Here is a 13,899-nt window from a genome sequence, read left to right on the forward strand (position 1 = left end):
TTGTTCAACATTTCTCTTGTTAGAGTAATGTCATGGGCTTGTCTCATGTGATTCCTAGGGGCACCAGATTGAAGATGGCATGTCAAACGCCTCGTCAGCTTGGTCGACGTCATACCTATGTACTTACATTGAAGGTTACATCCTTCGTGGGGGCAAGTGTACATGTATACAACGCTTGACTGCTGTAGAGGGTTCATAAGAACATAAGAACATAAGAACAAAGGTAACTGCAGAAGGCCTATTGGCCCATACGAGGCAGCTCCTATTCTATAACCACCCAATCCCACTCATATACTTGTCCAACCCGTGCTTGAAACAATCGAGGGACCCCACCTCCACAATGTTACGCGGCAATTGGTTCCACAAATCAACAACCCTGTTACTGAACCAGTATTTACCCAAGTCTTTCCTAAATCTAAACTTATCCAATTTATATCCATTGTTTCGTGTTCTGTCCTGTGTTGATACTTTTAATACCCTATTAATATCCCCCCGGTTATGTCCATTCATCCACTTGTAAACCTCTATCATGTCACCCCTAACTCTTCGCCTTTCCAGTGAATGCAACTTAAGCTTTGTTAATCTTTCTTCATATGAAAGATTTCTAATTTGGGGAATTAACTTAGTCATCCTACGCTGGACACGTTCAAGTGAATTTATATCCATTCTATAATATGGCGACCAAAACTGAACTGCATAATCTAAATGGGGCCTAACTAGAGCAAGATATAGCTTGAGAACCACACCAGGTGTCTTGTTACTAACGCTGCGATTAATAAATCCAAGTGTCCGATTTGCCTTATTACGAACATTTATGCATTGATCCTTTTGTTTTAAATTCTTACTAATCATAACTCCCAGATCCCTTTCGCAATCCGACTTCGCAATCACAACACCATCTAGCTCGTATCTTGTAACTCTATCATCATTACCTAACCTCAGAACTTTACATTTATCAGCATTAAACTGCATCTGCCAATCCTTTGACCATTTCAAAACCCTATCTAGATCAACTTGAAGTGATAGTGAGTCCTCCTCCGAATTAATTTCCCTACCGATTTTCGTATCATCGGCAAATTTGCAAATGTTGCTACTCAAACCTGAATCTAAATCATTTATATATATTATAAACAACAGAGGTCCCAGGACAGAGCCTTGAGGCACTCCACTTACAACATTTTCCCACTCTGACTTGATTCCATTTATACTAACTCTCTGTTTCCTTTGGTATAGCCATGCCCTAATCCAGCTTAATATAGCACCCCCAATACCATGAGACTCTATTTTTTTAATCAGTCTTTCATGTGGCACTGTATCAAAAGCTTTGCTAAAGTCAAGGTATACAACATCGCAATCCTTACCACTATCAACTGCCTCAACAATGCTAGAATAAAAAGATAACAAATTTGTTAAACATGAACGGCCATTTATAAAACCATGTTGCGACTCAATTATTAATTTATGTTTTTCAAGATGAAGACGAATTCTCCGTCGGCTTCGGGCTGTTTTTGATAAGGAGTTCGGAAGTCTTCTTGGTTTTGTAGAATATTATCAGGTTTATGTTTTGGTTAGGAGTAGTGCTTTTTACTCCTTTACGGATTATTTCTTTCATTATTCTTTCCTCTTTTATATGTTCACTGTGCATGGTTGATTTGTAATATAATTTTATTGGGGGTGTTGTGGTTTCTGTTCTAGGTTCTGAATTATACCAACGGTCCAAGTGTCTTCTTATAGCAGCGTTTATTTCCGCGTTGCTATATCCGTTGTTCACCAATACCTGAGTTACTCTTTCAAACTCTCTACTCACGTTGCTCCATTCAGAGCAGTGGGTAAGCGCTCGACGAATATAAGCATTGAGAACACTGGTTTTGTATCTTTGGGGGCACTCACTTCTACCGTTCAGGCATAATCCTATGTTGGTGGGCTTGGTATATACGTTGGTGCTTAAAGAGGTCCCTGTTTTTGTTATTAGTACATCCAAGAATGGCAGACTGTTATTTTCACTGTTTTCATGTGTAAATCGGAGTACTGACTCTCTCTCTAAGTGTCTTTTTAGGTCAATTAGTTCATCTGAGTCTTTTACTATTACGAATATGTCATCTACATAACGGCAGTATACAGTTGGTTCCCAGTCGACACAACCATAGGAATGATACTGGACAGAGTATACAGAGACGAGAGCACCCCCAAATTAGACATACCTGAGCCACACTTGAAAAGTCTTCTCGAAGCATGTACAAAGGAAGCCCCTTTCATCAGTCCACAAGGAGACATGTATTTACAAATAGACGGAGTAGCAATGGGCTCCCCCTTAGGAGTTTTATTTGCTAATTTTTATATGGGAACCATCGAAGATAGGGTCTTCAGTAGCAGACAAAAACCAACTGTATACTGCCGTTATGTAGATGACATATTCGTAATAGTAAAAGACTCAGATGAACTAATTGACCTAAAAAGACACCTAGAGAGAGAGTCAGTACTCCGATTTACACATGAAAACAGTGAAAATAACAGTCTGCCATTCTTGGATGTACTAATAACAAAAACAGGGACCTCTTTAAGCACCAACGTATATACCAAGCCCACCAACATAGGATTATGCCTGAACGGTAGAAGTGAGTGCCCCCAAAGATACAAAACCAGTGTTCTCAATGCTTATATTCGTCGAGCGCTTACCCACTGCTCTGAATGGAGCAACGTGAGTAGAGAGTTTGAAAGAGTAACTCAGGTATTGGTGAACAACGGATATAGCAACGCGGAAATAAACGCTGCTATAAGAAGACACTTGGACCGTTGGTATAATTCAGAACCTAGAACAGAAACCACAACACCCCCAATAAAATTATATTACAAATCAACCATGCACAGTGAACATATAAAAGAGGAAAGAATAATGAAAGAAATAATCCGTAAAGGAGTAAAAAGCACTACTCCTAACCAAAACATAAACCTGATAATATTCTACAAAACCAAGAAGACTTCCGAACTCCTTATCAAAAACAGCCCGAAGCCGACGGAGAACCCTCTACAGCAGTCAAGCGTTGTATACATGTACACTTGCCCCCACGAAGGATGTAACCTTCAATGTAAGTACATAGGTATGACGTCGACCAAGCTGACGAGGCGTTTGACATGCCATCTTCAATCTGGTGCCCCTAGGAATCACATGAGACAAGCCCATGACATTACTCTAACAAGAGAAATGTTGAACAAGAATACTTGCATAATAGACAAAACCCAAGATTCAAGAAGATTACAAATTCTTGAGGCAATTCACATAAGAATAGAGCGACCTACCATGAACACCCAAATCACGGAACTATTTACTCTACCCACCATGAGAGTAAGGACAAGACAAGAACATATCGATGCCAACACAGAAGACAATGTCCAACATAACAGGCCAATTACACTGGATTAATCTTTGTGTTTAGATAGGAGATGCCTCGTATGGGCCAATAAGCCTTCTGCAGCCCCTATGTTTATCCCTTATGTATCCCCCCATGTTTTCACCTTCATTGTATTATCACCTGACCTAATGCGGGTATAAAATCAACTAGTATTGTAAGATCTGTTCACTTGAGAATGAACCATGGAGGTTCGAAACGTCGTGCAAATTATACAAAATAAGTGTAATACACTCTATAGTAAATCACTTCTTTTCTTCACCTTAAAAGTACGAAAATGAGTTTTGGAGAACTCCTATTTCAATTAACTGATTGGAACTGATTGGAACTGACAGGTTCGAAACGTCGTGCAAATTATACAAAATAAGTGTAATACACTCTATAGTAAATCACTTCTTTTCTTCACCTTAAAAGTACGAAAATGAGTTTTGGAGAACTCCTATTTCAATTAACTGAGAGGAACTGATTCAGAGGTATAAAACAGCCATAGAGTTAGTTAGGAGCAAGGGAGGAATCCCGATCATATGTGGCATTCTTCCAAGAAAGGGAGTGGGAAATGAATGGATATCGAGGGCACTTGGTGTCAATTGCCGGCTGGAAAGATATTGCAAATCAAATGCAATATCTTTCATAGACAACTGGGAACACTTCTATGGAAGAAATGAAATGTATGCTCGTGATGGGGTGCATCTATCGAGAGCTGGGGTTGTTGCTGTTGCGAACTCGTTAGAAGAAGTGGTTAGAGGTGTTTGTTTGGGTTTAAACTGTTAGTAGATAGAGGTATGGGAATAGATTTGGAGGAAGGAGGTAATAAAAGTATGTGTTTGTGGGAGAAAGGAATTGGCAAAACGACCAGGGAAAGAGAAGGTCCGCAAAATAACAATTCACTTAGGGTATATTACACTAACAGTAGAAGTCTAAGAAATAAAATTAACGAATTAAATGCTCTTGTCTGCACAGAAAAAATAGATATTATTGCACTTACCGAAACGTGGATGAATGTAGAAAATAGAGAACTATTAGCTGAATATCAAATATATGGATTTAAACTATTTCACACAGATAGATATATTAGACGAGGAGGTGGAGTAGCCATATATGTTAGGGACAATTTGAAATGTAGTCTCAAAGAGGGAATCAAAACAGAGCCACACACAGAAACTATTTGGATTGAATTAAACGAAAAAGCTAATAATATTATAATAGGAGTAATATATAGGCCACCAAATTTAGACAGAATGGAAGCAAAGCATCTATGGGATGAAATATCTAGAGCATCTAGATCTAACAGTATTTATGTCATGGGTGACTTTAATTTTAGCGGAATAAACTGGTTGAACAAAACAGGGAATAGTGAAGCAGAAGATTTTCTAGAATTAATTGACGATTGCTTTCTTACGCAACACATTAAGGAACCAACACGGGAAAATAATATTTTAGATTTAGTGTTAACTAACAGGGAAACGCAAATTAATGACATCGAAATAGGGAGTGAGCTAGGGAGCAGTGATCACAAAGAAATCAGATTTAGCATAGAATGGAATAGACCAGTAGGAGAAAATTCTGTTAAAGTGCCAGATTTTCGAAAAGCTGATTTTAATAGCCTAAGAAATTTTTTGGGTCAAATTGATTGGAAAGTCTTGGGTATGGGGTGTGGGCCGGTCTTGGAGCGAGACATGAACCCAGCGATAGGTGACTTAAATGGGGATTTCGATGTGGATTCAATATATAACTTATTTAAGAATATTCTAAACAAAGCACAGGAACGTAGTATACCATACAAATTGAATAGATCGAATACTAATGACCCAAAGTGGATAACAAAGAATTTGAAGAACCTTATAGGTAAAAAGAGAGCTTGGTACAAAAGGATTAAAAATGGGGAGGTCACTTTAGAACAGGAATTCGTACAACTGGTTAGAAATGTTAAAAAAGAGATAAGGAAAGCAAAAAGAAACTATGAAGTTCGCATAGCAGGGCAAGCAAAGACAAATCCTAAAGGGTTTTTTCAGTTATATCGTACTAAGACTAGGGAAAGGATAGGTCCATTAAAAACTGAGACAGGTCAAATAACAGATAGTGATGAAGAGATGAGTAGTATTTGTAATAAATATTTTGTATCTGTATTTACTAAAGAGGAACTTAACAATATGCCTTCAGCCGAACAAGTCTATGTGGGTGGGGACGAGGACAGGTTGACGAGTTTAACAGTTACCAGGGAGGATGTTCTTAAACAAATAGTAAAACTCAAACCAAACAAATCCCCAGGGCCGGATGAAGTGTTTGCCAGGGTGCTTAAAGAATGCAAAGAGGAGCTTTGTGACCCACTGTCAACCATATTTAATAAATCAATAGAGTCAGGCAGAGTGCCGGAGTTTTGGAAAGTTGCTAATGTGATACCAGTTTTTAAGAAAGGAGATAGATCACTTGCGTCTAACTATCGACCAATTAGCCTAACGTCTATTGTGGGAAAGTTACTCGAATCTATAATAGCAAATAAAATTCGTCTTCATCTTGAAAAACATAAATTAATAATTGAGTCGCAACATGGTTTTATAAATGGCCGTTCATGTTTAACAAATTTGTTATCTTTTTATTCTAGCATTGTTGAGGCAGTTGATAGTGGTAAGGATTGCGATGTTGTATACCTTGACTTTAGCAAAGCTTTTGATACAGTGCCACATGAAAGACTGATTAAAAAGATAGAGTCTCATGGTATTGGGGGTGCTATATTAAGCTGGATTAGGGCATGGCTATACCAAAGGAAACAGAGAGTTAGTATAAATGGAATCAAGTCAGAGTGGGAAAATGTTGTAAGTGGAGTGCCTCAAGGCTCTGTCCTGGGACCTCTGTTGTTTATAATATATATAAATGATTTAGATTCAGGTTTGAGTAGCAACATTTGCAAATTTGCCGATGATACGAAAATCGGTAGGGAAATTAATTCGGAGGAGGACTCACTATCACTTCAAGTTGATCTAGATAGGGTTTTGAAATGGTCAAAGGATTGGCAGATGCAGTTTAATGCTGATAAATGTAAAGTTCTGAGGTTAGGTAATGATGATAGAGTTACAAGATACGAGCTAGATGGTGTTGTGATTGCGAAGTCGGATTGCGAAAGGGATCTGGGAGTTATGATTAGTAAGAATTTAAAACAAAAGGATCAATGCATAAATGTTCGTAATAAGGCAAATCGGACACTTGGATTTATTAATCGCAGCGTTAGTAACAAGACACCTGGTGTGGTTCTCAAGCTATATCTTGCTCTAGTTAGGCCCCATTTAGATTATGCAGTTCAGTTTTGGTCGCCATATTATAGAATGGATATAAATTCACTTGAACGTGTCCAGCGTAGGATGACTAAGTTAATTCCCCAAATTAGAAATCTTTCATATGAAGAAAGATTAACAAAGCTTAAGTTGCATTCACTGGAAAGGCGAAGAGTTAGGGGTGACATGATAGAGGTTTACAAGTGGATGAATGGACATAACCGGGGGGATATTAATAGGGTATTAAAAGTATCAACACAGGACAGAACACGAAACAATGGGTATAAATTGGATAAGTTTAGATTTAGGAAAGACTTGGGTAAATACTGGTTCAGTAACAGGGTTGTTGATTTGTGGAACCAATTGCCGCGTAACATTGTGGAGGTGGGGTCCCTCGATTGTTTCAAGCACGGGTTGGACAAGTATATGAGTGGGATTGGGTGGTTATAGAATAGGAGCTGCCTCGCATGGGCCAATAGGCCTTCTGCAGTTACCTTTGTTCTTATGTTCTTATGTTAATTAAGCCCTGATGCTAAGAAAATAGTTAGAGGGATAGAAGCCCTAAACCAGAAAATAATTAATACAGAATATGCGGTCATATTCAATGAAACACATATATATATATATATATATATATATATATATATATATATATATATATATAAATATATATATATATATATATATATATATATATATATATATATATATATATATATATATATATATATATATATATATATATATATATGTCGTACCTAATAGCCAGAACGCACTTCTCAGCCTACTATGCAGGGCCCGATTTGCCTAATAAGCCAAGTTTTCATGAATTAATTGTTTTTCGGCTACCTAACCTACCTAACCTAACCTAACCTAACTTTTTCGGCTACCTAACCTAACCTATAAAGATAGGTTAGGTTAGGTTTGGTAGGGTTGGTTAGGTTCGGTCATATATCTATGTTAATTTTAACTCCAATAAAAAAAAGTTGACCTCATACATAATGAAATGGGTAGCTTTATCATCTCAAAAGAAAAAAATTATAGAAAATATATTAATTCAGGAAAACTTGGTTTATTAGGCAAATAGGGCCTTGCATAGTAGGCCAAAAAGTGCGTTCTGGCTACTAGGTACGACATATATATATATATATATATATATATATATATATGTCGTACCTAGTAGCCAGAATGCACTTCTGAGCCTACTATGCCAGGCCCAATTTGCCTAATAAGCCAAGTTTTCATGAATTAATTGTGTTCCGACTACCTAACCTACCTAACCTAATCTAACCTAACTTTTTCGGCTACTTAACCAAACCTAACCTATAGAGATATGTTAGGTTAGGTTAGGTAGGGTTGGTTAGGTTCGGTCATATATCTACATTAATTTTAACTCCAATAAACAAAAATTGACCTCATACATAATGAAATGGGTAGCTTTATCATTTCATAAGAAAAAAATTAGAAAAAATATATTAATTCAGGAAAACTTGGCTTAGTAGGCAAATCGGGCCTTGCATAGTAGGCCAAAAAGTGAGTTCTGGCTACTAGGTACGACATATATATATATATATGTCGTACCTAATAGCCAGAACGCACTTCTCAGCCTACTATTCAAGGCCCGATTTGCCTAATAAGCCAAGTTTTCATGAATTAATGTTTTTTCGTCTACCTAACCTACCTAACCTAACCTAACCTAGCTTTTTTTGGCTACCTAACCTAACCTTACCTATAAATATAGGTTAGGTTAGGTTAGGTAGGGTTGGTTAGGTTCGGTCATATATCTACGTTAATTTTAACTCCAATAAAAAAAAATTGACCTCATACATAGAGAAAAGGGTTGCTTTATCATTTCAAAAGAAAAAAATTATAGTAAATATATTAATTCAGGAAAACTTGGCTTATTAGGCAAATCGGGCCTTGAATAGTAGGCTGAGAAGTGAGTTCTGGCTACTAGGTACGACATATATATATATATATATATATATATATATATATATATATATATATATATATATGTCGTACCTAGTAGCCAGAACGCACTTCTCAGCCTACTTTGCAAGGCCCGATTTGCCTAATAAGCCAAGTTTTCATGAATTAATGGTTTTTCGACTATCTAACCTACCTAACCTAACCTAACCTACCTTTTTGGGCTACCTAACCAAACCTAACCTATAAAGATAGGTTAGGTTAGGTTAGGTAGGGTTGGTTAGGTTCGGTCATATATCTACGTTAATTTTAACTCCAATAAAAAAAATTGACCTCATACATAATGAAATGGGTAGCTTTATCATTTCATAAGAAAAAAAATAGAGAAAATATATTAATTCAGGAAAACTTGGCTTATTAGGCAAATCGGGCCTTGCATAGTAGGCTGAGAAGTGCGTTCTGGCTGCTAGGTACGACATATATATATATATATATATATATATATATATATATATATATATATATATATATATATATATATATATATATATATATATATATATATATATATATATATATACATATATATATATATATATATATATATATATATATATATATATATATATATACATATATATATATATATATATATATATATATATATGTCGTACCTAGTAGCCAGAACTCACTTTTTGGCCTACTATTCAAGGCCCGATTTGCCTAATAAGCCAAGTTTTCATGAATTAATTGTTTTTCGACTACCTAACCTACCTAACCTAACCTAACCTAACTTTTTCGGCTACCTAACCAAACCTAACCTATAAAGATAGGTTAGGTTAGGTTAGGTAGGGTTGGTTAGGTTCGGTCATATATCTACGTTAATTTTAACTCCAATAAAAAAAAATTGACCTCATACATAATGAAATGGGTAGCTTTATCATTTCATAAGAAAAAAATTAGAAAAAATATATTAATTCAGGAAAACTTGGCTTATTAGGCAAATCGGGCCTTGAATAGTAGGCCAAAAAGTGAGTTCTGGCTACTAGGTACGACATATATATATATATATATATATATATATATATATATATATATATATATGTATATATATATGTATATATATATGTATATATATATATATATATATATATTTATATATTTATATATTTTGGTGTATACTGGCAGGAGGTTTTCATTTAGACATGTTTCATTGAATGTGTCTGCATATTATGTGTTGATTATTTTCTTGTTTAGAGCTTCTATGCCTCTGACTAGTGATCGTGCTTCTTGGTTTGATTGGAAGAGGATTTCTCCAAAGGTCATCTTTGTTCTAGGTAAACTAAAATAATAAATAACTGTAGAATATATTACACTTATTGCAAATTTACACAATGTTTCGAACCTACATGGTTCATTCTCAAGTGATGGGACTCTTGATTGATTGATTGATGAAAATTAAGCCTCCCAAGAGGTGACACGGGCATAAATAGGACTGTTGTTGTTATTGTTGTGACCCACAATGTAGGACTGAGAGCAGGAGATGCTTTTTCACCCACAGGGTTATAAACCCATGGAACCGCCTACCCGCCGAATCCGTAAATGCCAAAACTCTGTTAACTTTTTAGGTACAGCTGGGAAAGACCATCAAGGCAAAAATAGGAAGCCGCCGGCCTCTTGTCCTAGTCGAGGCCAATAGTGGCTCTCAGGCAAACTCAGGTAAACACTCAGAGGTATAGGTCTCACTAGACAGGTTGATGTATTCGTCCTTTTTAACCTTCCAGAGCGATGATACCATGTACTTGTTGGATAACTTCTTCACGACTAAACTTTGAAATAATCTTAACAACTTGTCCTAATGAACAGTATATGCATCGCATTTTGCTGTATAAATCCCCAAAGGCCAAAATATGATGTACGGATCCCCAAAATCACGTCCGCTCGCCAAATTGATGGGCTGACCCGTTTTTTATTCGTAGGTCTTCGGTTAGGTTAGGTTCGGCTAATTTAGTATGTAATTTTTTGTGAGAATGTTGGAACTTGAGAGGACACAGTGTATGGTTGCTGCTGTAACTTGAGAGATCACGGTGTATGGTTGCTGCTGTAACTTGAGAGATCACGGTGTATGGTTGCTGCTGTAACTTGAGAGATCACGGTGTATGGTTGCTGCTGCAACAATTTGAGAGATCACGGTGTATGGTTGCAGCTGCAACAACTTGAGAGATCACGGTGTATGGTTGCAGCTGCAACAACTTGAGAGATCGCGGTGTATGGTTGCTGCTGTAACTTGAGAGATCACGGTGTATGGTTGCTGCTGTAACTTGAGAGATCACGGTGTATGGTTGCAGCAGCAACTTGAGAGATCACGGTGTATGGTTGCTGCTGTAACTTGAGAGATCACGGTGTATGGTTGCTGCTGTAACTTGAGAGATCACGGTGTATGGTTGCTGCTGTAACTTGAGAGATCACGGTGTATGGTTGCTGCTGTAACTTGAGAGATCACGGTGTATGGTTGCTGGAGCAACAACTTGAGAGATCACGGTGTATGGTTGCTGCAGCAACAACTTGAGAGATCACGGTGTATGATTGCAGCTTCTATTTGGCGATGAAAATCTGGGTGATTCGTATCGCTTTTAAACATTAAGTTTGCCGAGCCAATCAAAGCTGTCCAGTTAGGTTAAATTAGACGCTGTCCTATATGAAATTTACTTCAGGGCCACAATCTCTCTAGTGGCCCTCTCCCAACCACTTGGATTGGACGGTAGAGCGACGGTCTCGTTTCATGCAGGTCGGCGTTAAATTCCCGACCGTCCAAGACGTTGGGCATCATTCCTTACCTTAGTCCCATCACAAATCCTTATTCTGATCCCTTCCAAATGCAATATAGTCGTAATGGCTTGGTGCTTTCTCCTGATAATTCCTTTCCCTTCTCTAGTGGTCTCGACGAGGACAGGAAGCCGGCGGTTTGTCTATTTGTTGAGGTGGACCTTAATGTTTAGCAAAGTTTTTGGCATCTACGGCTTCGGCGGGTAGGCAGTTCCATGGGTTTATATCTCTGGGGATAAAAACAACTCCTGTTTTCTACCCTACACTGTGGGTTGTTGAGCTTGAATCCGTTGCTAGTTGTTTGTGCTGAAGATAATCAACTTCTGGGATAATCACAAGTAAGCGTTATGTTTGTTACAGGTATGACGATGGTGTGGGCGACTGTTGGCGGGACGGTGGCGTGGGCGTCAGCGGCCATGTTGGTGCTCCCGGCACCTGGTGCCCGGTGTTCACCTCCCGCCCACGTCTCGGATCCGTCCGTGATTGACGCAACTTCCTTGAGCGTCAGAGACTTGCTCAAGCCACACTTGAATGTTGGATACGTTCTCAAACCTCATGTGAATGCTGGAAAACTTCCCAATAAAGTAGTGAACGTTGTATACTTTACCAAACCAGTCGTGCAAGATGAAGAAGTTTACAACCCAACTGTGAATGATGGAAGCCTTCACAAAGCAACTGTGGATAGTGGAAAGCTTCCTAAGTCAACCGTGAATAATGGAAAACTTCGTAAACCAAATATGCATAATGAAAACCTTCCTAAACCAACTGTGAATATTGGAAACCTTCCAAAACCAACTGTGAATGATGGAAACCTTTCTAGACCAACGGTCAATGAGGGAAAACCTCGCATGACAGGTGTAGAAACCATAGTTCTTCATTCAGATGCCGCTGAGGCAAATGTGGCCGCTAGAGACATGGTGACCACCCTCGACCCACTGACAGAGTTTTGTCTAGAGGCATGCCAGGAGGGCGTGGGCGGCCCCGAGTGTGACTGTCATCCCGACCCCGACCGTCGCTACCTCGTTTCGCCTTACGATATGTCCAATGGACCAAATGTTCACAAACTAAAGCCAGAGCAGCTTTCCAGGCCAGGGAAGCCTGAAGTTCCAGATAGAGATGAAGGGGTGACAAAATCCCATGACCAGGACCCCACCACCACCCTGAGCGACTACTGTGTGGTGGCCTGCACGAAGGGACAATGCAACGTCGCCTGTAACTGTCCAAACCACATCAGTGGTCGACGGTCCGTCGTTCAGCGAGAGTCCGTTTCTCCTGGAAGTTACCATACTGGCTCCAAACTGTTGCAGAGTCGCATTAAACTGTTGCTCAATAGAAGCAAACTGTTGTTCGGAGGTAACAAACTGTCGCACGACAGCAACACACTCTCACACTAAGGAAGCAAACTGTCTTCACTCTGTGAGAAGTCGTGCCGCCAGGGGCTGACTTTCTCAACCTGTGAGTACAACATCACCTTCCGTCTGAGAATTTGTGGCGTGGTCAGCAGCGGTCACAGAGTGAAGCACTTGGCACAGGAGCCTTAGTGGGGGTTTAAATTCCCTTAAAAACAAAACAAAAATCTATATAAATATATAACTGTGGAGTCCAACCATAATAACTGTGGAGTCCAAACATAAATTTTGGACAGGCACTATCTACGTTTTAGTATGAATGGAGGAGATTCCCCATTTCACAGATTTTCCACTTTTTTCACCTCCGGCCAAATTGAATAAGTTGTTGAAATTATTAAGACACCACTTTTTTAAGGAAAAAACTTTACACACACACACACACACACATATATATATATATATATATATATATATATATATATATATATATATATATATATATATATATATATATATATATATATATATATATATATATATATATATATATATATATATATATGTCGTACCTAGTAGCCAGAACTCACTTCTCAGCCTACTATTCAAGGCCCGATTTGCCTAATAAGCCAAGTTTTCATGAATTAATATATTTACTATAATTTTTTTCTTATGAAATGATAAAGCAACCCTTTTCTCTATGTATGAGGTCAATTTTTTTTTATTGGAGTTAAAATTAACGAAGATATATGACCGAACCTAACCAACCCTACCTAACCTAACCTAACCTATATTTATAGGTAAGGTTAGGTTAGGTAGCCAAAAAAAGCTAGGTTAGGTTAGGTTAGGTAGGTTAGGTAGACGAAAAAACATTAATTCATGAAAACTTGGCTAATTAGGCAAATCGGGCCTTGAATAGTAGGCTGAGAAGTGCGTTCTGGCTATTAGGTACGACATATATATATATATATATATATATATATATATATATATATATATATATATGTCGTACCTAGTAGCCAGAACGCACTTCTCAGCCTACTATGTAAGGCCCAATTTGCCTAATAAGTCAAGTTTTCATGAATTAATTGTTTTTCGACTACCTAACCTACCTAACCTAAC

General features: G+C 37.9%; 1 protein-coding gene across 1 annotated transcript; it reads left to right on the top strand.

The window, feature by feature from the left end:
• The first annotated feature begins 11,799 nt into the window (after positions 1–11,799).
• Positions 11,800–13,179, top strand: LOC138352569 (uncharacterized). Its single transcript, XM_069305057.1, has one exon. The coding sequence runs from the start codon at positions 11,800–11,802 to the stop codon at positions 12,823–12,825; it is 1,026 nt and encodes a 341-aa protein (XP_069161158.1). The 3' UTR covers positions 12,826–13,179.
• Positions 13,180–13,899: the final 720 nt, after the last annotated feature.

This window comes from Procambarus clarkii, chromosome 54 (genome assembly GCF_040958095.1).
Source record: "Procambarus clarkii isolate CNS0578487 chromosome 54, FALCON_Pclarkii_2.0, whole genome shotgun sequence".
Lineage (NCBI taxonomy): Eukaryota > Metazoa > Arthropoda > Malacostraca > Decapoda > Cambaridae > Procambarus > Procambarus clarkii.

Coding starts and splice junctions, on each gene's coding strand:
- LOC138352569 (XM_069305057.1), top strand. CDS start 11,800: ATGGTGTGGGCGACTGTTGGCGGGACGGTGGCGTGGGCGTCAGCGGCC.